Source organism: Haliotis rufescens, unplaced genomic scaffold (assembly GCF_023055435.1).
Source record: "Haliotis rufescens isolate VD_foot unplaced genomic scaffold, xgHalRufe1.0.p SCAF_16, whole genome shotgun sequence".
Lineage (NCBI taxonomy): Eukaryota > Metazoa > Mollusca > Gastropoda > Lepetellida > Haliotidae > Haliotis > Haliotis rufescens.
This window is the reverse complement of record NW_025963846.1, coordinates 25,724,274-25,752,012: the sequence shown is the minus strand read 5'-3', so window position 1 is coordinate 25,752,012 and position 27,739 is coordinate 25,724,274. Positions and strand designations below refer to the sequence as shown.

Genomic DNA, 27,739 nt, shown 5'->3' with positions numbered 1-27,739 from the left:
GCCTTTTTAAAATCTACAAATAATGCATAAATTTTGCCATGTTTTTTTGCTAAATAACGCTGAATGACTGCTTGTAAAATATAAATGTTGTCTATTGTACTATATTCTTTCCGAAAACCAGCTTGGGATTCCACAATTTTATCATATGCACTGGACCAAAAGGATAGCCTGTTATTTAAAATTGAAGTATAAAGTTTACTAAATACACTCAATAAAGTTATTCCTCTATAATTATTGGGTAAGGAGGTATCACCTTTCTTATGTAATGGAATTATTATGCCAGTACACCAAGAATGTGGAAAGCTACCTGTGTCAAAAATATTATTAAAGACAAGTTCAATATATGGGACTAAAATATCCTGAGCAGCCACAAAGAACTCTGGTATTATATGATCCAACCCTGCAGACTTTGAACATTTAAGCTGTGAAATTGCTTTTAATATTTCCTCTCGGGAGATAGGTGAATCTAAAATATTCTTAGAGACATCATCAGTTAAGGTATTTACACATGGTTCAACAACGTCATCAAAACACTCATTGTCGACTTCACTAGCATCTTCATGTGGGTCTGTCGAATAAACAGAACTATTAAACAAATCATTAAAATGCTCATACCACATGACTGTAGATATAGGTGATATATTATTACTAGATGATAAACAATCTCTCAATATTCTCCAAAAATCTTTAGCATTATTAATGTGTGACAATAATTTAACTCTAATCTTCTCAGCATACAGTCTCTTTTTGTTCCTAAGAACAGTTGTGTACAGATTACGGGCTGTAATAAAGTTCTTGTAATACCTTCGTATTAATGACACAACTCGAGCTCAATACGAGCCAACTTTACTTCAGCCATGTGACGGTCAGTACAAAAACTTGGTCCGGCAATCTCAAATCAACAATACATACAAAACTCGAATCTGTAAACGAAACAGGATCCATTACATCCCCTTTTTTCCATAAGCTAAAAATAAAGATAACACTACTTTAAGTGTCACACTGTTAAATGAAATGTCTGTCTCTCTGAGCACAATAACTTTATCACAAATAAAACCATTATTGCAATTTTAGAGTCACTCAGAGAATCGCTGTGGTCTGAAGATTGGTCGACCACTTGATGAGAATGCAATGGGGTTCTTCGATGGAACAAGGCTTTGCGACACATTCATGTCTGGAGGAGTGTCTGGAGACTGTACAGGAACATTCTCTGGAGTAGCATTAGTTGCTCCTTGAGTGGTTCCATCAGGACTTTGGATAATACTGCAGTCGTCAGGAAGATTTTCCTTTGTTGGAATCAGGTCATGCTTGTTCCGTCGGTACTCTGAGCCACCTTGAGTTCTTACTACCAAAGAACGTGGAGTGCTTGCAGATTTCACAACTTTAGCTGGGATCCAGTCCTTCCCTTGCCTCAATCGCACACTGTCATTCACCTGTATTGGTGGTCTTGGATGAGCTCTCTGATCATAGTAGACTTTCTGGGTCTCTCGTGACTGTGAGATTGCTTGTTTCACTACATCACAGTCAACAACTTCAGGTCTGAGCATTGCATATTGCACCGGTAAGTCACTTCTCAACCTGCGTCCCATCAGCAGTTGCGCTGGTGAGGCGAGTCCATTTATAGGCGTATTCCTATAAGCCAACATTGCCAGATATGGATCTGCATGACTCTGCCTAGACTTTCGTAACAGCTGTTTGAGAGTTTGGACTGTCTTTTCAGCAAGACCATTGGCCTGTGGATACAGTGGTGACGACGTTATGTGTTCAAACTTCCACTTGTCACAAAAGGTCTTAAACTCAGCGCAGGCATACTGTGGCCCATTATCAGAGACAACACGCATAGGCACGCCATGTCGTCCAAAGATGGACTTGATATGTGTGATGACTGTAGAAGCCTTTGTGTTGGTTAACAGGGCTACTTCAAAATACCTGCTGTAGTAGTCTACTACTACTAAATACTCTCTTCCATCCATATGGAATAGATCTGTGGCTACTACTTGCCACGGGAGGGTAGGTACTTCACTGGAGATCATGGGTTCCTTACAAGGACTTTTCCTGTGCTCTTGACATACTGCACACCGCTCTACTGTTCTCTCAATATCTTTGTTCATACACGGCCAAAAGAGAATCTCTCTAGCTCTTTCTTTCGACTTGGTCATGCCTTGATGACCACTATGAATGCATTGAAGCATTTCAACTCTGAGTTTCGAGGGAATGACTACTTTACTCCCCTTGTACACAATTCCATCAACACAGGAGATTTCCTCTCGAAACGTCCAAAAGTCCTTGACTTGAGCGGAACAGTCTACGTGTGTAGCTGCCCAACCATTTTGCACTGCACTAATCACTGCCTGCAGCTGTTCATCTTCAACTGTAGCAGATTTTATCTCAGACATCTTCCTATCTGAAATAGGTAAGCCTGTTGTCACCATATGAACATATGCGCTAACTTCCTCATCAAAAGAGTTCAAGTCTGTCAGCTTTTCTTCTATAAAGTGTCTGGACAGCATATCAGCCACAGGAATGTCTTTTCCTGGAATGTACTTGACAATAACATCATACCTTTGCAGTCTGATTCTCATCCTCTGGAGACGTAGTGGTACAGCGTGGAGTGGCTTCATGAAAATGCTCTCCAATGGTTTGTGATCTGACATGACAACAAATCTTCTACCCATCAAATAATGATGAAATTTCTCACAGCCAAATACTATGGCCATCATCTCCTTTTCTATCTGTGCATAATTGCGCTGACATGACGTCATAGACTTGGATGCAAATGCTACAGGGTGTCCTTCCTGTAACAGAACAGCCCCAACACCATTCTGGGATGCATCCACTTGCAGAACGACTTCTTTCTGGGAATCAAAATATCGCAGAACAGGACCTGGTGATCTTGTGATGAGATCCTTGATCTCTTGGAACGTTTGTTCATGGTTTGGAGTCCAATTCCACTGACTGTCTTGCCTAATCAGATCACGCAGGATGTGAGTTCTCTCAGAAAGACAAGGGGAATACTGTGCAAGATAAGTGAACATTCCCAGATAACCTTCAAGCTCCTTCTTGCTTGTTGGAGTTGTCATTGTGCGTACTGCTTCAACTTTATCCGGGTCTGGTTTCATGCCATCAGAGGTAAGTATTTCACCAAAGAATTTCACTTCCTGCGAACACAGTTGAGTCTTGTCTGCATTTAACTTGATACCACTTTCTTTTGCAGTCATAAGAGTGTCCATGAGGTTCTTGTTATGTTCCTCAATGGTTCTGCCACTGATGAGAATATCATCTACTATTGGGTGAGTACAGTTCAGTTTATCGAAGATTTTGTCCATGCGCTTTTGGAACACTTCACTGGCACTTTTAATTCCAAATGGAAGCCGTAAGAACCTATATCTACCACATGGAGTGTTGAACGTGGTCAACATGGAGGAGTCGTGGTCAAGTTGTACTTGCCAGTATGACGATTTCGCATCTAGGACTGTGAAGTACTTGTGGTCAGCAATCTTTGAGGTCACATCTTGTATCGTGGGCATTCTGTAGTGCTCACGTTGTATCGCCTTATTTAGGTCAGCTGGGTCAAGGCACAACCTAATTTCGCCACTGGCTTTAGGGACGACCACCATAGAATTTACCCACTCAGTGGGCTCTTCCACTTTCATGATCACTCCCAAGTCCTCCATTCGCTGAAGTTCGACTTGAACTTTCTCATGTAGGGCAATCGGAACTTTTCGTGGAGCATGTACTACTGGTTTCACTTCTGGGTCAAGCTGAATACTGTACTTGTCTTCAAGACATCCTAAGCCTTGGAAGATATCTGGAAACATCCTGAGTATTTTCTCAGAACTACTTGCATCAGTAATCAGGCGTTCAATGTTCAACAGGACTTTTATCAGGTTTAAGTCCTCACAGGCTCGAAGTCCTAACACTGAGGGTGCCTCTTCTTGCACTATATAGAACTTTAGGCGTACAGACACATTTCTGTAACTACAATCCAGGTAAGTCATACCTGCAATTTTCAACCACTTCTGTCCATAGCCGTAAAGCCTTGTGTCCGGTTTCTCAAGAGGACCTGCAAACTTGCAGACTTTTAGAAAGTCTCTCTCTGACATAGCATTAACTTGTGCTCCTGTATCTATCTTCATAGCTACTATGAACTTCTTGTTCACTAGAATATCTGCATATTGTTCTGAATAGTCTTCACCACTTTCACCCTTTCTATCCTCTATTGTCCCAATAAAGAGTTCATTAGTCTCTAAACTGTGGACTTTTGGGTTGCTTTGACCTTGTTTCCATCTTCCAGACCCTCTTGAGTTCTGTGTTTTAGGTGGATTCCTTGCTACTGTTCTGGACCTACAAACTGATGCATAATGTCCAAATTTGTGACACTTCAAACACTCAGCACTTCTCGCAGGACACATGTCATTCTTTGAATGTGATTTTCCACATCTTTCACACATATCACTACTTGTTTTCACACTAGCCTGTGCACTTGCTGAATGCTTCTGACTACTGTCGCCTAACTTTTCTGATGAGTATAACCACCACTTCTCTTCTGAATGCTACAAACTGCCTCTGACTGAATTTCTTTCATCTGTTTTTTACTCACTTCAAAACTTCTCGCTATTTCAAGGGCCTTATTTACTGTCAAATCTGCTTCTCGTAACAGTCTTTCTTGTACTTGTTTGTTACTCGTTCCACAAACTATTCTATCACGAACCATGTCATCAGCAATCGCACCAAAGGCACAATCTTTCGCGAGGGTTTTGATTTCTGTCACATATGAATCCACTGTCTCATTTTGGCCCTGAACACGTGTATTAAAGCGAAAGCGCATGATTGTCACATTCGTTTTAGGAATACAATAGTTTTCAAATTGTGTGTACAGAGGTTGCAATTTATCCTTTTCTTCATTTGTCAATGTCCAAGTATTAAATACATCTCGGCCCTCCTGACCAATGTACAACAGAAAATAGCTACACTTTTCCTTTTCATCTTTCGCCGCGAGTGGTCCACTGAACAGCAATTCTATCGTCTGTTTCCACTTTTTCCAACTTTCTGCCACATTAGCGGCATCGAAATTCATGGGCGGAATGTCAATTCGACCTGCCATGACTTCTGACACCATGTAATACCTTCGTATTAATGACACAACTCGAGCTCAATACGAGCCAACTTTACTTCAGCCATGTGACGGTTAGTACAAAAACTTGGTCCGGCAATCTCAAATCAACAATACATACAAAACTCGAATCTGTAAACAAAACAGGATCCATTACAGTTCTGAAGAGATGTATTGTCCCTGAGTTGTCTGAATACTTTCAAAAGTCTATCTCTTTCCATCCTGGAGTAAACACATTCCTTATCATACCAAGGTTGTGACTTCGGTTTTATGGACAGATCCCTTTTCATACAGTCAGCTGCGGAGCATATAGCTGTGGTAAGTTTGTCTATAGCTGCATCAATATCAGTCATAGCTACATCAGAGCATGATATTAACATATTTAAAATACCTGGTGACATAAGGTTGTCCCTAAAATCAGACAGCTTGTCAGTGTCCCACATATATTTATAACTGGCACTTGCACCAGCACGTGCTTCTTGCCTCTCTGCATGAGCTGCCGACTGAACACATGATTGAAATGAACATGAGACCGGTAAGTGGGGGGATTCTTCTCTCGAAACAATATTAAAGCAAAGAAAACAGGTTGCTGGAACCAATAATATAGTCAATCACACTTGTTCCTGTGGAACTGATATAGGTAAAATCACCTGTACCTGCATCACGACCCACTCTTCCATTTAATATGTTCAGATTCAAAGTTGCACAGAGATCCAACAATTTTCGGCCATACTTGTTGATTTTTTTGTCACATGAATGCCTAGTAATATTGAGACTATCACACATAAAATCAAAGAAATTTATATTTAAGTGTTCGGCTATATCATCATTTACAAAATCCACATCTGTGCCTGTCCGAGCGTTAAAATCGCCACCAAGAATTATATCAACATCGCCCACTTTCTGCAGGACATCAAATAAATCTTCTTGAAATAAAGTGATACCACATCTACAGTTCTTACTGTCATACCATGACGACCCATCTGGGTTAATATAAACTGAACACAACAAGATATCTTTTTTATGAACAAATAAGGACTTATTAAATGCAATGAATACCGCATTTTCACCAATATGCACATACTTTATAAAAGATTTTAATGATTTTATAATTAATAGTGAAATTCCGCCTGATAAACGTCCATACTGGGCAGTTTTGATAGCATTTACATTATAAGCAATGTAATCTGTGAATACATCCACAAATTCAATGTCTTTTACCCAAGTCTCTGTGAGTCCAATAATATCAAATGTATCGACAAAAGAAATGAAGTTATTGTCCACTATCTTTGTCAACAATCCGCTGACATTCCAAAAAAGAAAGTTTAGTCTTTGTGCACCCTTGTCACAAACGTCACCATGGGCTCGGCCACACCCCTATTTCCTGGATCCTTCCTCATGGGGGTGCTGAGCGTGAGATCTAAGACGTCTACGACTTTCGTCACCACTGTTGGCGTTGGTGCGACTAGTATCACCACCTCCATGAACATTAGTAGACTCATTTGCAGATCCATCTTTCGAGGTTGAATGACTATCACCTTCTTTAACAACCAGCCTTCCATATTTATAGTAGCCCACTTTATTGTTCTCTCTGAGCTTCTTTAGCACATTACGCTGTTTCATGGTAAGATCATTAGAAATACCGATGAGATTCTTTCTAAGATTTTCTCTGAGACCTAAGGCCCAAACCTTGTCCTCTACATAAATGAACTTAGCAATCATTGGCCGAGGAGACTTGCTTGCTGATCCGGAACTCACAGATCCTAATCTGTGCGCTGCTGCAATGGAATCATGATTGATTTGTGGATCACCTGATTTAGAATTATTCTTTAATACTTCGCACACCATTTCCTTGCACTGTGATGTAGATTCATGGGGCATTTCTGTCAGAAACCGGTTTGGTTTGGTTTGGTTTGTTATTTAACGCCGCACTCAGCAATATTCCAGCTATATGACGGCGGTTTGTAAATAATCGAGTCTGGACCAGACAATCCAGTGATTAATATCATGAGCATCGATCCACGCAATGGGGATCGATGACATGCATCAACCAAGTCAGCGAGCCTGACCACCCGATCCCGTTAGTCGCCTCTTACGACAAGCATAGTCGCCATTTACGGCTAGCATGGGTTGCTGAAGACCTATTCTACCCCGGAATCTTCACGGGTGTCAGAAACCGGGCAATTTGAGAATATGTCTGTTGATCACCGCACCTGCCCCAGGTGCAAAAACAGGACTGTGGAAGACGAGGTGCATGTTTGAGAACTGCTGTCCGACTTTAGACGATAAACATTTTGACCCTTTTCAATATGCATCCTACATAAACGCATAATTGTATAGTTTACCACTTCTAGATTAATCTTTATGTTTACTGTCCACTGAATATATGTTAAAGGTTTGAGCCCAAACCTACCTTTGTTTATATTTCTATTATTTCACAACTTGGCATACAACATGTCCAGTGAACGATTTATTAATATTTCTATGTAAAACCAGAAGTATTTATTAAACGTTTTCGGGAACAGATCTTTTTTAAAAATAGAAAACGTTTCAAGTAAGTCAAACTCCGTCGTGTCTGAATGTTCACATGTCGTTTTGATTGATTCTGGGCGTTGATTCCTGTAAAAAAATAACTTTTTGTTTTGTCCTGAGCCTCAATGAAGTTGACAACTTTCTTGCAACCTACGGAAGCCTTTTCGGTTTAATTTTCAAGATGCTATGTTCTCATCATTATCTTGAAATTTCAACTTAGGTATCTTGAAATTTCAACAACAACAAAACAGCAGATGGCCCTAAAAGGTTTCTGTATTAAAGGCTTTCGTAGCATCCTCGCGCCTTTGCTAACTGTTTGTAGGAGAGTTCTTCTGTCTTTCCTGTGCTCCGGGCAATACGTAGAGAATGTCAATAAGGTCCTTCACTGAGACAATGACCGGGCTTGGTGACAGTAGCATGTGGAGTTATCATATAATCCATGTTTTAGACTGAATGTAGTGGACCCACGACGGATGTTTGGATCACGCTGCATTCTTGGTTGGTTGGTTGGTTGGTTGTTTAACGCCGCACTCAGCAATATTCCAGCTGTATGGCGGCGGTCCAGACAATCCAGTGATTAATATCATGAGCATCGATCTCCGCAACTGGGATCGATGACATACATCAACCAAGCCAGCGAGCCCGACCACCCGACATCCCAATGGTAAGAAACCAAGAGACTTATGGATGTCTGGATTGCACTGGATTAAAAACTGAAATTAATTCTTTTGTGAACGTTTGTTTCAGGGGAAGCTGTTTTTCAGGATTCAGGAATAATACGTCTCTTGAGGACATGGACTCTTGGAACCTTGGAAGCCCACATTTATGCGCTGTTTCCCAGAGTCCCCCTCTCCCTTGTGGGCTTTACGTATGCCCGTTGCGACATTGGCCGGAGAGTCACACAAATTGATCTGCAGTCCCACCTTGATCTCGAGCGCAAAGTGGGAAAGGCCAAACTTATTATTGTCCCAAACAGGGGCATCCCAATGGTAAGAAACCAAGAAACTTATTTCAGTGAAGGATCTTCTAATAAATTGCATCGTGAATATTTTTTTAGGGTCAAGGTTGTTTCAATTCATTTTGACAGAATGAGATGGACCAACAAGAGCCAGCTTTACTGCAAGAACCACCGAGCAACCAGGCTTTGCTGCAAGAACCACCGACAAACCAGGCTTTACTGCAAGAACCACCGAGCAACCAGGCTTTACTGCAAGAGTTACCGAGCGACCAGGCTTTACTGCAAGAACCACCGAGCGACCAGGCTTTACTGCAAGAGTTACCGAGCGACCAGGCTTTACTGCAAGAGTTACCGAGCGACCAGGCTTTACTGCAAGAGTTACCGAGCGACCAGGCTTAGTTGCAAGAACCACAGACAAACCAGGCTTCACTGCAAGAACCACCGACAAACGAGGCTTTACAGCAAGAACCACCGAGCAACCAGGCTTTACTGCAAGAGTTACCGAGCGACCAGGCTTTACTGCAAGAACCACCGGGTGACAAGGCTTTACCGCAAGAGTTACCGAGCGACCAGGCCTTGCAGCAAGAACCACCGAGCAACGAGGCTTTACTGCAAGAACCACCGAGCAACGAGGCTTTACTGCAAGAGCCACCAAGCAACCAGGCTTTGCTGCAAGAACCACTGACAAACCAGGCTTTACTGCAAGAACCACCTACAAACCAGGCTTTACTGCCAGAACCACCGAGCAACCAGGCTTTACTGCAAGGGCTACCGAGAAACCAGGCTTTGCTGCAAGAGACACCAACCGACCAGACTTTACTGCAAGAACCACCGAGCAACGAGGCTTTACTGCAAGAGTCACCGAGCGACCAGGCTTTACCGCAAGAGTTACCGAGCGACCAGGCTTTACTGCAAGAACCACTGAGCGACCAGGCTTTACTGCAAGAACCACCGACAAACCAGGCTTTACAGCAAGAACTACCGAGCAACCAGGCTTTACTGCAAGAACCACCGAGCGACCAGGCTTTACTGCAAGAACCACCGAGCAACCAGGTTTTACTGCAAGAGTTACCGAGCGACCAGGCTATACTGCAAGAACCACCGAGCAACTAGGCTTTACTGCAAGAACCACCGGGCGACCAGGCTTTACTGCAAGAACCACCAAGCAACCAGGTTTTACTGCAAGAGTTACCGAGCGACCAGGCTTTACTGCAAGAACCACCGAGCAACTAGGCTTTACTGCAAGAACCACCGGGCGACCAGGCCTTGCAGCAAGAACCACTGAGCAACGAGGCTTTACTTCAAGAACCACCGAGCAACAAGGCTTTACTGCAAGAGCCACCGAGCGACCAGGCTTTACTGCAAGAACCACCGGGCGACCAGGCTTTACTGCAAGAACCACCGAGCGACCAGGCTTTACTGCAAGAACCACCGAGCGACCAGGCTTTACTTCAAGAGTCACCGAGCGACAAGGCTTTACTGCAAGAACCACCGAGCGACCAGGCTTTACTGCAAGAGTCACCGAGCGACAAGGCTTTACTGCAGGAGTCACTGAGCGACAAGGCTTTACTGCAAGAGTCACCGAGCGACCAGGCTTTACTGCAAGAGTCACTGAGCAACGAGGCTTTACTGCAAGAGTCACCGAGCGACAAGGCTTTACTGCAAGAGTCACCGAGCGACAAGGCTTTACTGCAAGAGTCACCGAGCAACGAGGCTTTACCGCAAGAGTCACTGAGCAACGAGGCTTTACTGCAAGAGTCACCGGGCGACCAGGCTTTACCGCAAGAGTCACCGAGCAACGAGGCTTTACTGCAAGAACCACCGACCAACCAGGCTTTACTGCAAGAGTCACCGGGCGACCAGGCTTTACTGCAAGAACCACCAAGCAACCAGGCTTTACTGCAAGAGTCACCGAGCGACCAGGCTTTACTGCAAGAGTCACCGAGCGACCAGGCTTTGCTGCAAGAACCACCGAGCGACCAGGCCTTGCAGCAAACACAACGAACGGGATGGGTGATGGCGGCAGTACAGTTCCGCATGACAGGTAAACCGCAATCTGAAGAAATAAGACACTATTTCCAACCGACCCCATGACTGGTTTATCAAGTAAGGTCGGTTACAAAGGTTTTAAGACAACCGGTGGTCAAGGGCCTTCATGATCAGAACGGTTATGTTTACATGCCCAACTTAACATCAATGGACACTTCACGACTTCTTAAAATGAATGCTTTATGATACGGTGGACTCTGATTTTAGCAAAGATTTCTTATGAATATGAGTGAGTGAGTAAGTTGGGTCTAACGCCGCTTTTAACAGTATTCCAGTTATATCGCGGCATGTCAGCTTAATGTGGGAGGAAAGCACGAAGTGATGCAGGTCTTAGACGTTTACCACTTCGGTGAAACCCACGAGCACGGGTATGGTGCGGACAAACTTAGAAACAAAATTTCGGCAAACCGGGATTCGAACCCACAATCATAGGTTTCTGGCGTGCCCAAGGGACGCAACTCTGCACAGCGAATCGCGGCGCCTTAGACGACTGGGCCACCCGTGCCCCCTCTTATGAATATGAGTGAGTGAATGGGTGAGTATGGTTTTACACCGCTTTTATCAATATTCCAGCAACATCAAGGCTGGGGACACCAGAAATGAGCTTCACACATTGTACCTATGTCGGGAATCGAACCCGGGTCTTCGGCGTGACGAGCGAACGCTTTAACCACAAGGTCACCACATTGTCTTTGCATCAGAGGTGGACAGACAATGCCTTTTAGAAGACGTTATTTCTCTTTTGTACAGCAAAGCAACATCTGGTTCAAAAGGCAATGGCGCGTTTCCAAATCTTGATGATAAAGAAATGGACTCATTGATAACTTTCTTTTGTATCAATGGCTACTTCGAAAAGCCAAACTGTAGGAAAATCTCAGATCAAATCACAGAGATTGCCAAGAAGCAGTTGTGTGATACCCCACGTCCTCTTCACGATGCCCTGAGACGTGGTATTCCAAGTTCACACTTGTCAGCATTCTGGGCGCTGTTTCAGCTCTCATCATCTCCCAGCGTCCTACCCCTATGAAGGTGTAGACTGTACATTGACGAAGGAGGAATTCGTCAGACCAGAGGAGGAGAAAGTTCTGTGCTTCTTGAAAGGCCTAGATCAGGAAGACCTCCTCTCCTTTCTGCATTTCGTTACAGGGTCAATCCACATGCCAGTCGGGGAAATAAAGGTATCCTTCACAAAACTGGTTGGGGAACTAAGGAGACCCATTGTACACACGTGCTCAAATCTGATAGAAATAAGAGTGCTGTGTTCCTCTTTTCAGGAGTTCCGTCGTGAAATAACGCGGTATTTGAGGAACGAATTACCTTTCCAAATTTCAATTCTGTAAGTTTAGCAGAAGGGTGGATATGATATAGTCAGTTAAGGAAATGTGAATGTACAGGTTAAGCTTAACGTCGGCTGCAAAGTCACTACGGTTAATATATTAATATACTGATAAAAGATAATGAAATATTCAAGACGTATTTTCGGAACTATGTCAAACATTTAAAAATGTATTGAAATTGTGCCACCGATAGATTCTTGGAAAGAGGGTGGTGGAAAGAATATTTTCATATGCATTAATGTGGTCAACAAAAGAATAGAAAGGTTGTCTTTCTTGATCTGGAACCCTGTCATTAGCCAATCACAATCAGAATTGAGTATTCACCAAGTCATGGCACAATGCATTGTCGATTATGAATGTTTTAAATGAAGATCTTTCTATATATAACTCTTAAGTGGCATCTTCTTTTTGTATGTTTATTGTTCAGGATACAGGAAACGTTAAGTAAATCCGCTTTGTTTGAGGTGAATATGTTTGTTGGTTTGGTTTGTTGTTTAACGCCGCACTCAGCAATATTACAGCTATATGACGGCGGTCTGTAAATAAACGAGTCTGGACCAGACAATCCAGTGATTGATATCATGAGCATCGATCCACGCAAATGGGATCGATGACATGCATCAACCAAGCTAGCGAGCCTGACCACCCGACCTCGTTAGTCGCCTTTTACGACAAGCATAGTCGCCTTTTACGGCAAGCATGGGTTGCTGAAGACGTATTCTACCCCGGAATCTTCACGGGTCGAATACATTTGTTATGAATATATCTACATGTGGATGTGTACAAGTTGTTGTTTTTCTATCAAAGTAATTGTACTGTCCATACTATTACATACAAAATTGCAAGTGATCCCGTGGCATTTCCTTGGCATTGTATGCGTTTATGTTTCCTTAAACATAAATATAATTTTCGCCACGCCAATTGTGGACTAGTGTTTACTGGTTGCTGATAACAGTACTACGCTTCACGATGTCACTTATTTCATCTTGTTGTCTTCAGCTTTTGTTATAATGAATAAATAAGCAGTCTGTGGAGTTATGATTGTTGACGTTACTCAAATTGTTGTCTCGGATTGATGATTGACAGCTTGTTGACATCTTTTACTTACAGGTATTACGTTGTCACCGCCTCCATTCATCTGCTAATTACATTTTTTTAATGGTCACATATCACTGTTTCTAAAATCTGTTCTTAATCGGGTATGAGTTTGTTTTAATAAAATTTATTGTTTGCTCTCGTTCAATCTACTGCTCTTAACAATACGTCATTTTAAAGTTTCAATTACAAGGTTCAAGGGGAAATGGTGTGGTGGTATGAATGAAATTAGAATAAAAGTGAAAAAAAGGTAATCAAAGACCATGATAATTGAGTGAGTGATTATGGTTTTACGCTGCTTTTAGCAATATTCCAGCAAAATAACGGCGGGGAATACCAGAAATGGGCTTCAAACATTGTATCCATCTCTGGAATCGAACCCGGGTCTTCGGCGTGACGAGCGAACACTTTAACCACAAGGCTACACGACCGCCCCCAAAAGACGTACTGTCTTGGGATTATAAAATCTAACTAGTTCCCTTAAAAGTCCAAATTAGAATCCGCGTAAACTTCCTGTAGTAGCTCCACGGAGTGTTTGCGTACATAATCGGACATGTTTCAAACATTCTGCGGAGTAACTGCGTAGCTAAGCAGACATTTTACAAAATTCTGCGTAGGCTTCGCGGAAATTTTGCGAAATAAAGTAAAAGACTTTTGCCATGTTGTAGATCTACTTATAAGAATTCACTTCAGTATGGCTTTCCTTATATGCCACGTGTATTTACACTTGATTTACGTTTATACCTCCATAAACACATAAAGTATTGGAGTCAATTCTTAAACAAAGGTTTCAAATCACATCACACTGTGAAGTTTTAACATATTTCACTTCGATGATAGATTACCAGTGATCAATCGATTACATGTTTTTTCGATCAATTGAAGACAGCATTTATTAGTTGAGTTGATCCTAAATTTCTCGAGCACAAAGAATAAATTTATCTTTGTGTGAAAGTTGTCCATGTATAGCGTCCTTCTGTCGACTGTTTTGTTCATCTGCTAAGGAAAGAGATGATTGACTACCATGCTCAATGCTGGTTGTTTGTGAGTCCATGTCAGTATCAGATTCCGGGGTAGAATAGGTCTTCAGCAACCCATGCTTGTTGTAAAAGGCGACTATGCTTGTCGTAAAACGGGACTAACGGGATCGGGTAGTCAGGCTCGCTGACTTGGTTGATGCTTGTCATCGATCCCAATTGCGTGGATCGATTTTTATGATGTCAATTACTGGATTGTCTGGTCCAGACTCGATTATTTACAGACCGCCGTCATATAGCTGTAATATTGCTGAGTGCGGCGTTAAACAACAAACCAAACCAAATCCTTCCCCAGCGGAAAATACAATTCTCACTAGGAGCGGATTTGGTTGGCCTTTTTAACACCAGAAACCGACTACGTTTAGGATATTAATTTGCACAATTTGCAAGAAGAGAGAGTTTACCCGCTTGATGCAAAGTTACATTTTGGTTAGTGATTGGTATTGCCCCTTGAACCTGTATTGCAATATATTGCCCAAACCAAATGTTTTCAACTTCTGAGACAAAAAAAGAAATTATTCTGTTTTAAGACTTGTTTTATTATATTTGGGTAAAAACAAACTTTCTTTTTGATTAGAAAAGACACATTATCATCATGGAGTATTATTTAGCACCAACTCATTTCAAAAGTCAAAATGATATATTTCTGTGTGACTTGTCACATGCAAACTGAGTAATAATTGTCAATGTGTGTCAATTGAATTGCCAATTTATGACATAATGAATGAAGTAATATCAAAAACAACAATCCAATTAATAATCAAATATAAATACACATTGCACAAGAACTTTGTGATATTCATCTTAATCTGATGAACCTTACATGTATATTGTCTACAACTACAAATGTTAGACTTATAGCACCATGATGCCATCTTGTTGTATTTGCCATTCTAATTAATAAACATATTAAGTGTGTATATAATGGCAGTAATCTAACACTGAGTATTACAGAAACATTAATAACAACCATGAACAAACTGCAACTTACTTACATGTTCAGTAATCAGGTTCACTGAAATGTCAACTCAACTTGAGAAAATCTTGATATAGAAAATTATGAATATCACAATCATCGATGGATTCAATGCAATAAGTTTCAAACAGTTTCACTTTCAGCCAGAAGTTGCAAAGTAAAAAGAAGAAATACCTATCACTCTTAACTAAACAATTATAACAATATTGCTTAATATTGAACTTGAACATTAAAATATGTCAACTATTGAACAGCAGACTTAACAGTTAACAAAGTCATTTAAGTCAAGTTTGAAGCATTTCACTTCTAATCTTCTAATTGGTAGTTAGTACTCTACTTCAAATTCTTCTTAAGAAATATGAGCATGTCTACATGCTTTGCTTTTAGGTTTGCTCTTTGATGTGATACAATGTATCCTGCAGTCGAAAACACTCTTTCCGATGGGACACTAGTTGCAGGGATACAAAGGTATCTTTGAGCCATTTTTGCCAGTCTTGGATACATGTCGGCATGATTTTTCCACCACAAGAGAGGATCTTCGTTGAGAGTGATAGGCTTTTCTTCTCTGTACCTTCCAACTTCCTGCTGAGCCATTTCAATAGGGGACTTGGCGGGTTCACAACTTGTTATGAAAACATCTCCTAGAAGATTCATGAGAGAAGAATCTGCAGGCTGGTTGTCTCTCTTGACTTTTGCTGGTGTAGCAACTTCATCACTCGATCCAGATGAATTATGGGATGTGGATGCACTGGATTCATCCTTCACCATGGACTCAGGTAACAGAGGAAGCTCAGGAAGGTAGGGTGGAGTTGGACCAACAGCTGTCTTGTGGTTCTTGCTTTATCATTATCAATGTGCATTTTGATGCATCTTCTGTTATTTTGCTGTACACAGCAAATTTGTCTATATCTGTCAGGTAAGGCAGCTCCTTAAACCTAGGGTCTAGGGCACAGGCGACACTGAGGAACTCATCTTGTGTGTTATATCTGCCCTTAAGATCATTTGACAGTATGGATTTCATTTCCATCACAGAAGCTGTGTCATCTTCAATAGGAGAAAGAATGTTAGTGAGTAGCTGGTGGCACAGAGGCTTCACGAGAGATACTGTAGGTGTACACTCCTTGCACAATATAGTTGTAATTTGCTTCATTGGCCCCAAAAACTTAACTTACTCCTCAGCATAAGTAAGCTCTTCTTCTGTAGGGAAAGAAAGATCACTGGTACTAGACTAGAATTTTGCAATGTCCTTGCTCATCATAACAGTGATAACTGCCACTCGCATCTCAAAAAATCTTGCAACCATCTCAAAAGCACTATTCCATCTAGTTTGGACATCAATTTTCAGCTTATGACTAGGCAAAATCAAAAGAACAGCGTTTTGTGTGAGAATGCTTGTTGCCATTGGGCTCCTGTGGAAAAATGCGACGATTCTTCTAATTTTAGCGATAACGTTGGATGTACGCTTCACCTTGAGAGATTTGTGCACTGCAAGATTCAATGTATGCGCTAAACATGGTACATGGGATGATCCAAACAGATTTAGTGCCTTTATCATGTTAGCTGCATTGTCCGTGACTACAGTGGGAGGAGGTGTTGATGGAAGTTTGCATTCGTCCACTGTATCTGTCAGAACACCAGCAACAGCTTCGCCTGGAACAAAGTAGGAATCTATAATGCATAATATGAAATAAAAATAAAAAGCCTCCCTCCCTCATCAATATTTTGGAAAAAAGTGCCAGAGAACCAAGTAATTAACTTTATGCGGCCTAATTGAAACATTCTAATTCTAAATATAACAATTTTGTGGACTAAAAGTAATTAAAACCTCAGTTAGCATTGTTCACATATTATCAAATAAATATGAATCTTTAACTAGTGGTTAGTTAATGTAGATAAAAAAAATATGTATTTGGTACCTGTGTGGCTATTCAATGGTCTGGTCTGTAGCACATAATTTTCCAACTTCCAATCTTCTGTTATGTGGGTTGATGTGATGGTAGTGTAGTTATCTGTAGGACATGATGTCCATCCATCTGTAGTCAATGACACCTACAAAAATACAATTAAAACATTCTGAAATATAAAGATGACTAAAGTACATTCATAAATCATATTTCTAAAAAATACTGCTTTTAAAACTGATAAAGATTATAAATTATACAATTATTTATAAGTTTGTTAGATATTTAGGCCTAATAATGTTACCTGCTCTGCCTTTTCCAAGTGCGAAGATATGTCTTCCTTTATTTCTTCATACATCTTGGTAATGATAACTTCGGAGAACTGTTTTCTCGATGGCATCCTGTACCGAGGATCAAGACGGGTGACTAGATCTCTGAACTCTGTTGAATCAACAATATTGTATGGACGTAGTCCCTTGATGATAAATTTGGCTATCATGTTATTGTTAGTTATCTTCGCCCTTGGTTCAAAGACCCTGTACTTCTTAGTACTTGCAAATAAATTGATTATGGTAGGTTGAGATGGGGATCGTTTTGCATTCGATCTCGTTTCTTCAATAGAATCAATAAGTGTGAGGTAACATCGTTGTTGATGGGCCTATCTTTCCCGCCAAAGTCGGATGGTGTCTTCGAAGATGCGTTGTCAAGTTTGTTGTTTCGCCGGCGTATTTCACAAACGATGTACATTTTCAGCAAACAGCAACATTTTCTTCGATTGTTTGATCGATTTTACGCTTTTTCAACCCGAAATGCTGCCACACATCGGATTTACCGCGAGTATTTCGTGATCCGCCATTTTGTTACCATGGATACGGCGAGATCTCGTAGCATATCGCGTTATTATATAGGAAGGGACGTAACTCTAATCGAACGTCACATCAGCTTTATCGATCGCCCTTATAACAACGAATTAAAACACGAAATTCAAATAGGTAATACTTTATTTAAATGTCCGCAATTTATTGCGATATTGAAACTGTAACGCAATACGTATTGGACACGAAGCCACATCGCGGTTAACCGGTATACCGGTTATACCGCGCACCTCTAATATTGGTCATAGTACGTTGTATTAAGAAACAGATTTTGAACTTTTGCCCTCAGAAGAGATGTTAATAATTGAAAATATTCCGCACAGAAATTATGAAATGATTATTGTGTTGAGATCTTTGGGTTAATTTCATAAATAAGACGACCTTCGCCGATAGACAATAAAAACAGGTTCAACAATTTCATGTCATGAAGGGTCTTTCTAGCAGTGATTTTCAGTTTTCCGCATTTCAATCATTTTGTCTATATCACTATCATCGACTTCAATAAAACGGGATTGGCTTTAGGGAGCGTACGGGACTCACTCGACGCTGTTGTTGTGCAACTTGAACTTGACCTTGATGACGTTAACGCTGACGGCCGCACACCTGATCTCTTTGATATGTCGATAAACTTGATTCTAGTCTCCCTTTGCTCCATTTCGTATTCTATTCCATCAAGTCGCCACAGATAGTTTCCTTAATTAACATTCTTAGCAATTGTTGCTTCCCACACCAATCAATTGACACTTTAATGTTTATGTCGGCCATGTTTGTTCAAGTTTATCAGGTAAACGTAGTTCAAATGGTCATAATGGTCATGTGACATGGATTGACCAATCAGTGGTTTTTAAAAGCGATATCTACAATGTTGATATCGCTTGATCTCACCCAAGCGATATCTCTTGAGGGAACCAGTTTTGGTTTATAAAGACTTTTTTTTTACCTCAAATAATTATTAAAAAAATAACAAACTTATTTACGATTTTAAAGATTTTTCAAACACGGGACTACATTTTAAGTCGCAATTACAAGGGCTGGTGAAATGTCACTGCGTATTATGTAGGAATAATTTACTTTTCATAGCTTTGCCACTCGTGAAAATATCCCCTTTTCACCGTCATGTGATGAGAAAACCAGGACATTTCACTAGACACATGAAATAATCTCTATAGTTTCCCAAACGATGAAATTTGTTCACGATAGAAATGAGATAACAGTACTGAAAAGTTAGGTTCAAGAAAACACTTTTTATTCATGAAACAGAGATGATCACAGACCTTCGGTATATTTATCAGTTAAATTATCAAGGAAGTAGATTTGACTGAGATGCAAATGTACAATATCACGGCTGCATGTACACTGATATATTTCTGATAATTTGTACATTGACATATTTCTGATAATTACAGTACTATCAGGTCTCAGGGATAACTAGAGGTTGGGAATATGAGAACAACAAACAGAATAGATAGATAAGTCACATCTTACAGACCAATCAAACATGTCCAGTCCTTTTTACAATAACAAAAAAATAATAGGGACTGAACATAAACCGAGAAGAGCTCTTGAAGACATATTATACTCTGACTCACATAGCCCTGTATTAATTCTATATTTGATAATATAACACACATATCTAAGCTGAACTCAAACAGGTTTTGCTCTGTACTGAATGTGATTCAGTATAATAGAGTGCTTTGGTTTGTTTGTTTGGTGTTCAACGCCGCATTCAGCAATATTCCAGCTATATGACGGCTGTCTGTAAATAATCGACAATCCAGTGAATGACATCATGAGCATCGATCCACGCAATTGGGATCGATGACATGCATCAACCAAGTCAGCGAGCCTGACCCCCCGATTCTGTTAGTCGGCTCCTACGACAAGCATAGTCACCTTTTACGGCAAGCTTGATTTGCTGAAGACCTTTTCTGCCCCATCTTTGCCGTAAAAGGTGACTATGCTTGTCGTAAAATGCGACTAACGGGATCGGGTGGTCAGGCTAGCTGACTTGGTTGATGCATGTCATCGATCCCAATTGCGCGGATCGATGCTCATGATATAAATTACTGGATTGTCTGGTCCAGACTCGATTATTTACAGACCGCCGCCATATAGCTGGAATATTGCTGAGTGCGGCGTTAAACAACAAACCAAACCAAACCAAAAACTATTCTACCCGGATCTTCACGGCCGGTTGCTTAGGAATATGGGTGGCATTTTCTCACTTCCTCACACAGCTGTACCAACGTGTCTGAAGTCCGGTATAGCATGTGATACCCAGTTGACCGTGGATGCCACATCCTGTAGTGTATTGCCCTAGTACAGTTATATATGAATATTGGATATATTCAGCCAAGCATTCATCACAGGTGTTTTTCATTTAACGTCACGATATATCATGGATACATGTAAATGTGCTATGTAAATTGTATCGAAATATCGAAAACCATATTCCATACATCCGAAATGGGTTTATCGTGATACAAAAAGTAAACAGGTCCTTAAAGGATTGCATGTAATTTCAAATTGTGGATAATATCTAAGTATATTTGTTTGCCCATATGAAGTTTTGGCATTAACCACAATAAGTACAGTTTCTAAAGATTTAATGACACAACACCAAGTATGTGAGTATCGCTTTCCGCCGTTTTTAGCAATATTCCAGCAATATCACGGCGAAGGACACCAGAAATGGGCTTCACACATTGTGCCCATGTCGGGAATCGATCCTGGGACTTCGGCGTGACGAGCGAACGCTTTAACCACTAGGCTTCACGACCGCCCCGATACAACCCCAGACCCGCGAAGATTCCGGGGTAATAAGGTCTTCAGCAACCCATACTTGCCTTAAAAGGCGACTATGCTTGTCGCAAAAGGCGACTAACGGGATCGGGTGGTCAGGCTCGCTGACTTGGTTGATGCATGTCATCGATCCCAATACGTGGATGTGACGTTAAACTTTAACTCACTCACTCACTCACTCACCCAATACGTGGATCGATGCACATGGTGTCAATCATTGGATTGTCTGGTCCAGACTCGATTATTTACAGACCGCCGTCATATAGCTGTAATATTGCTGAGTGCGGCGTTAAACAACAAAACCAACCAACCAGAAGTTTTCCTTCTATAACATCATATCTTTCGGTTCACAAACTACCGCTATTTGTAAAGGCTACGCTTGTCTTACTAACATCGTCAGAGAGTACAATTTCTTAAAGTTCATAAGAAGTCTTGTCTTTTTTATAATTGTTATCACATCAGATATTGTGCTCGAAAGCATGAATGCTCGTGGCCGAAGTTGTGATTATTATGACCGAATGACGGTTTGATGCCCTGTTGGCTGGGGGGATGGCAATGGGTGTGGGATTTCCGTTAGAATCGGAATATATTTTTGTCATTGCGCCATGAACTGCGAACAAATGTTTTGTTGTAAAATCTGAGGCCAAATTATTGATATTTAGTTTCATAACAAAATGGTCGGCACCTTACATATAGGATCGGCTAACCATTCTTGGAAGAGTTCAGGGGTTTGTAGCAGAGGGTGGCACTAAGTTTTGCGGGGGAGGGGGGTACACGGCAGAGGGGGGACCCGGAGGGGGGTACACGGCAGAGGGGGGACCTGGAGGGGGATACACGGCAGAGGGGGGACCTGGAAGGGGATACACGGCAGAGGGGGGACCTGGTGGGGGGTAAGCATTGTAAGCCGGGGGTTGTGGTATCTGGCCTGCATATCCACTTTGTTGGGAAGATGCGGCTGAAAAACAAATAAAAAAAACCATTAATCATTTATTATATTGACGATTTGGTGGTCACATATTAACATTATTCTACACAGTTATCTACAAAGTTTGAAAAGCAACCACCAAATCATTTGGAGCTGGAACGTCTACTGCGCTGTGAGGAGTTGACTCCGTTTGGGGTACCAGGATCCTATGACTGTGGCTTTAGTTTCCAGATTCCTCCTAATTATGGCCATACATGCACTTGTGTAAGTATCATAGCTGGGTTTGTGGGTTCCACCAAAGACTTGGTAAGATTGGTTAGTTGGTTTGGTGTTTAACGCCGCACTCAGCAATATTCCAGCTATAAGACGGCGGTCTGTAAATAATCGAGTCTGGACCAGACAATCCAGTGTTTGACATCATGAGCATCGATCCACGCAATTGGAATCGATGACATGTATCAACCAAGTCAGCGAGCCTGACCACCTGATCCCGTTAGTCGCCTTTTACCACAAGTATAGTCGCCTTTTACGGCAAGCATGGGTTGCTGACTTGGTTGATGCATGTCATTGGTCCCAATTTGCGTTGATTGATGCTCATGATATTAATCACTGGATTACCTGGTCCAGACTCGATTATTTACAGACCGCCGTCATATAGCTGGAATATTGCTGAGTGCGGCGGTTAAACAACAAACCAACCAACCAACCAACTTAATTCCATGACACCAGTCACTCATATTACTTAATTCCATGAGCCTTTGGTGTCAACATTTCACAACCTTCGAGGCAAAGAAGATTTCAGGGAGCTTCATACAATTCTTGCTCAAAAGTTGTTTGTCCAACTTTACAACATTCAAAGCTTTCAAAACGTTTGATGGTAGACATGAGGAGGACATTCCCGAATTTGACGAATCAGTGACAAAAAGTATGTCCAATGCAATACCCTTGTTGACTTGTACCATATGTTCCCGTGTCTTCTCAGGTGAATAACTGATTTGCCTTTGCATGTGTTTGTGCTCACCTTTCCTCGAACACCTGGGATCATCACTATTTGATATTGATTCATAAACATATGCTCATGATACAGTCGACATCGTACAATCGACTCTGCTATAGGAAGATATTTTATTAATCACTGGATTGTCTGTCAGACTCGATTATTTACAGACCACCGTCCTATAGCGGAATATTGCTGAGTGCGACGTTAAACAACAAACAAACCAACCAACCAAATCGTACAGTCGACTCTGCTACAGGAAGATATTTCTTATGGCTTTGGAAAGGCTGTTGTCACTTTTATTCATATTATTAATTCAAGGAGTGCTTTCAAACCTGTTGTTGACACCACCGTGGGTCCGACTGGCTGAACGCCGATGACGCGTCCTGGTCTCTTTCCTGACTTCACACAAGCACAGATGGCGACGATGACGACAACGATGAAGAAAGAGCCACCAACTGTCAATCCGACGATGAGGTGGGATGTTTCTGTAAATGTAGGGAAATAACGATCTCATATATCAGTGAGTAGGGTTTTACGCAGCTTTTAGCAATATTCCATCAACATCACGGCGGGGGACACCAGAAATGGCTTTCACACATTGTACCTATGACGGGAATCGAAACCCGGGTCTTCGGCGTGACGAGCGAACGCTTTAACCACAAGGCTACCCGACCGCCCCTCTCTCATATCAATGAATATGTATAAAAGAATACCCCACCAAGAGTATCCGCCCCCCCCCCCCCCCCCCCCCCCCCCCCCCAAACAAACCAAATGGAAGATCCAGGGTAGATATGGTATTCAGCAACCCACGCTTACCGTTAAAGGCGACAATGCTTGTCGTAACCCGATCCCGTCAGTCGCCTTTTACGACAGGCAAAGGCGACTAACGGGATCGGGTGGTCAGGCTCGCTGACTTGGTTGATGCATGTCATCGATCCCAAATACGTGGATCGATGTTCATCACGTACATCACTTACTGGTTTATTGCTGATTTTGGTGCCTTGACTCCTATGCATTAAAATAAAAAATAGTTTACCAAAATCGGACATGGGGAAGCATCCAAAAATAGGTCAAATCCAAGATGGCCACCAACAAAAGTAATAATAGTCATAAACGTGGAACCAATAATAATAAAACTCTATGGTGAGTCTATCTATATTAGCGTGCCAGGATAAATGCAATGAATGTATATTTAACATTTTTGAAAGGAAGTAAGGCTTGCTGACTTGGTTGATGCGAGTCATATAATTCCAATTACGTAGATCGATGCTCATAATGTCAACAACAGTATATGTATACAAGCTAATACCAATGGTTTGGTTTGGATTGTTGTTTTTACGCCGCACTCAGCAATATTCCAGCTATGACGGCGGTCTGTAAATAATCGAGTCTGGACCAGACAATCCAGTGAATAATATCATGAGCTTCGATCCACGCAATTGGGAGCGATGACATGCATCAACCAAGTCAGCGAGCCTGATCACCCGATACCGTTAGTCGCCTCTTACGACAAGCAGAGTCACCTTTTACGGCAAGCATGGGTTGATGAAGACCTATTCTACCCCGGAATCTTCACGGGTCCGTATAAGGATCTATACCCAAGCGTCGCCTTTACAGTAATTAAAGAAGCTGTTATCCATACATTGTGTCTATTTTGTCATACGTCAACTTCTAAGTAATGCCAATCAAACAATTCCACCTACACGTATGTTTCAATTGTACTTGTATAACTCGATCCACTTGAGCCACTTGAATAACTGCAACAGTATCTACGGGTTGTGCTGTAATAGTACCCACAACAGCTGGTGCAGTATATGTCGGTGTAGTAGTACGATGAGCAAGTCTCTCCCACTGCCCCTGAAAGACAAGCAGTCGTTGACTAGTCAAAGATATATGACAACAACCACATTAACGCCTATTGCGCTTTAACGTACGGACAGCTGATACATATATTACATGTAATGACACACAAGGGCGGTCGGGTAGCCTAGTGGTTAAAGCGTTCGCTCGTCACGCCGAAGACCCGGGTTTCGATTCCCGACATGGGTACAATGTGTGAAGCCCATTTCGGGTGTCCTCCCGCCGTGATATTGCTGGAATATTGCTAAAAGCGGCGTAAAACCATACTCACTCACTCACTCACAAGACAGACATGTGCAGGGTAGTGAAAAAGTGCTTTAGTAGTCATGTGGTCGTAGTGGTTGTGGTTGTATTGGTAATACTTTTGTTGTTTGTTTGTTGTTGTTTAACGCCACACTCAGCAATATTCCAGCCATATGACGGCGGTCTGTAAAATAATCGAGTCTGGACCAGACAATCGAGTGATTGACATCATGAGCATCGATCCTCGCAATTGGGATACGATGACATGCATCAATGAAGTCAGCGAGCCTGACGACCCGATTACAACAAGCATAGTCGCCTTTTACGGCAAGCATGGGTTGCTGAAGACCTGTTCTACCCGGATCTTCACGGGTCGGTAATCTTTTGAAAATGGTAGTAGTAAATGTAGTGGTAGTGATGGTAGTAGTAGCAGCAACAGTGGTAGTAGGAGGGTAATGGTAGTAGCAAGTAGTAGTGGGTAGTGATGGTAGTAGTAGCAGCAACAGTGGTAGTAGGAGGGGTAATGGTAGTAGAAGTAGTATGGTAGTAGTAAATGTAGTGGTAGTGAATGGTAGTAGTAGCAGCAACAGTGGTAGTAGGAGGGGTAATGGTAGTAGTAGTGGTAGTGATGGTAGTAGTAGCAGCAACAGTGGTAGTAGGAGGGGTAATTGGTAGTAGAAGTAGTATGGTAGTAGTAAATGTAGTGGTAGTGATGGTAGTAGTAGCAGCAACAGTGGTAGTAGGAGGGGTAAATGGTAGTAGAAGAAGTATGGTAGTAGTGGTAGTGATGGTAGTAGTAGCAGCAACAGTGGTAGTAGGAGGGATAATGGTAGTAGAAGTAGTATGGTAGTAGTAAATGTAGTGGTAGTGATGTAGTAGTAGCAGCAACAGTGGTAGTAGGACGGGTAATGGAAGTAGAAGTAGTAGTAAATGTAGTGGTAGTGATGGTAGTAGTAGCAGCAACAGTGGTAGTAGGAGGGGTAATGGTAGTAGAAGTATGGTAGTAGTGGTAGTGATGGTAGTAGTAGCAGCAACAGTGGTAGTAGGAGGGGTAATGGTAGTAGAAGTATGGTAGTAGTGGTAGTGATGGTAGTAGCAGCAACAGTGGTAGTAGGAGGGGTAATGGTAGTAGTAGTGGTAGCAGCAGCACAAGCAGAAGTGATTTTGTGACCTTCCTATGATCGGTAGTGGTAGTGGTATTGGTGGTGATAGTGCAGTAGTTTTACATGCAGTACTAGCGGTTTGTTTGTTGTTTAACGCGGCACTCAGCAATATTCCAGCTATATGACGGCGGTCTGTAAATAATCGTGTCAGGACTAGACAATCCAGTGATTGACATAGCATCGATCTACGCAATTGGGATACGACATGTATCAATGAAGTCAGCGAGCCTGACGACCCGATCCCGTTAGTCGCCTCTGACCACAAGCATAGTCGCCTTTTACGGCAAGCATGCATTCTACCCCGGATCTTCACGGGTAAGTAGTAGTAGTAGTAGCAGAAGTACGTTCATAATAATCACTCGAAATAATCGAAGCTCCTTCCTTGCATTATGTCTAGATGTTCGAGCAGAAAACAATGTGCAACTTTCGCAATAATTATGTCGTCATTCAGTGTCATTCTGACCTGAGAAAAGCTTCATAGAAATCCCGTGTACATGTGTTACGTGGCCGACGTTGTATGGCAGGAAACACGTACTCATTCACGCAAATTGTATGAATAACGGGTACCTGTTAGGCAGGAAATGTTTCCCTTTCCACGGACACACCTGGTGTCATCACTGTTTTCACTGATCCATTCATATAATTTTTCTCTTTTGTGTGTGTGTGTCTATTACGGTCAATGGAATTTATTTCTACCCCTGGAAGATCCGGGGTAGAATAGGTCTTCAGCAACCCATACTTGCCGTAAAAGGCGACTATGCTTGTCCTAAAGTTATTAAATTGTGATGGTATTACATGTTAAGACCCGTGAAGATCCGGGGTAGAATAGGACTTAGCAACCCATGCTTGTCGTAAAAGGCGACTAACGGGATCGGGTGGTCAGGCTCGCTGACTTGGTTGATGCATGTCATCGATCCCAATTGCCTGGATCGATGTTCATGATGTCATTCACTGGATTGTCTGGTCCAGACTCGATTATTTTACAGACCGCCGTCATATAGCTGGAATATTGCTGAGTTCGGCGTAAAACAACAAACCAAACCAAACGAATATATTTCGGCGGATAATCGAGGCCCATTGTTCTTTCGCATTACGTTTTAAATTTCCTTGTCGATTTTCTATCTGGCTGGGTTTATCAAAACGCTTAAACATACGTGTACCTTTACTGCTATTAAGAACATGAGCTTAGTCAAACCAGTATATACTTTATATATATACTTTTCATTGTGGCTGACCACTGCCAAATGTAATAAGTGCAGGGTAAAAAAGTATTTTTTCTATTAATATTCACACAGATAAGAATTGTAGGACTTGCCTTTAAGGAGAATGAGAAGAAATCCAGTAACATAATAGAGTCCCTCCATGCTGAAATGTTCTTTAACACTGAATAAGATATTGTGCAACTGGTGGTAACCAAGGACGCTAAAAAGAGGGGTAAGCACACAACAGTCACCATGGGCGAATAAATCACGTGACATCAATGCTGACTGTTGAGGTCAAACTGCTCTAACCGAATCCCCAAAACAAACATTATCACAACGGAGAGCTAAATCATACGAACACAGATCAGACAACAAGTATCTGTTTACTATTCATATCATGTACTATATATATATATATATATATATATATATATATGAGTCACTTTGAAAACGCATATTATATTTCATGTAATATTGCCAATATGGCTACAAAAAATCAAATAGACCCGTGAAGATCCGGGCCAGTATAGGTCTTCAGCAACCCGTGCTTGCCGTAAGAGGCGACTAACGGGATCAGCTGACTTGGTTGATGCATGTCATCGTATCCTCTTTGCGTGGATCGATGCTCATGATTTCAAGCACTGGACTTGTCCAGACGTCGATTATTTACA

At 41.6% G+C, this 27,739-nt stretch overlaps 3 protein-coding genes across 4 annotated transcripts in view; 1 reads left to right on the top strand and 2 right to left on the bottom strand.

Moving 5' to 3' along the window:
* Window positions 1-1,076: 1,076 nt before the first annotated feature.
* On the bottom strand, window positions 1,077-4,136 carry LOC125380874 (uncharacterized protein K02A2.6-like). Its single transcript, XM_048396630.1, has one exon. The coding sequence runs from the start codon at window positions 4,134-4,136 to the stop codon at window positions 1,077-1,079; it is 3,060 nt and encodes a 1,019-aa protein (XP_048252587.1).
* Window positions 4,137-6,472: 2,336 nt separating this feature from the next.
* On the top strand, window positions 6,473-11,687 carry LOC124117671 (fibrous sheath CABYR-binding protein-like). Its single transcript, XM_048396629.1, has 5 exons — window positions 6,473-6,572; window positions 8,393-8,634; window positions 9,066-9,656; window positions 9,867-10,647; window positions 11,647-11,687. Exons 1-5 carry the CDS (start codon window positions 6,473-6,475, stop codon window positions 11,685-11,687), a joined length of 1,755 nt encoding a protein of 584 aa, XP_048252586.1.
* Window positions 11,688-20,870: 9,183 nt separating this feature from the next.
* The window catches only part of LOC124117698 (protein shisa-4-like), a 44,678-nt gene continuing 37,809 nt past the window's right edge, over window positions 20,871-27,739 (bottom strand). For both annotated transcript variants that reach the window (XM_048397051.1, XM_048397050.1), the window contains one exon: window positions 20,871-21,630. In XM_048397051.1, the coding sequence (XP_048253008.1) occupies window positions 21,398-21,630 (233 nt within the window). In that variant the 3' untranslated portion in view covers window positions 20,871-21,397. The remainder of the gene's footprint in view (window positions 21,631-27,739) is intronic.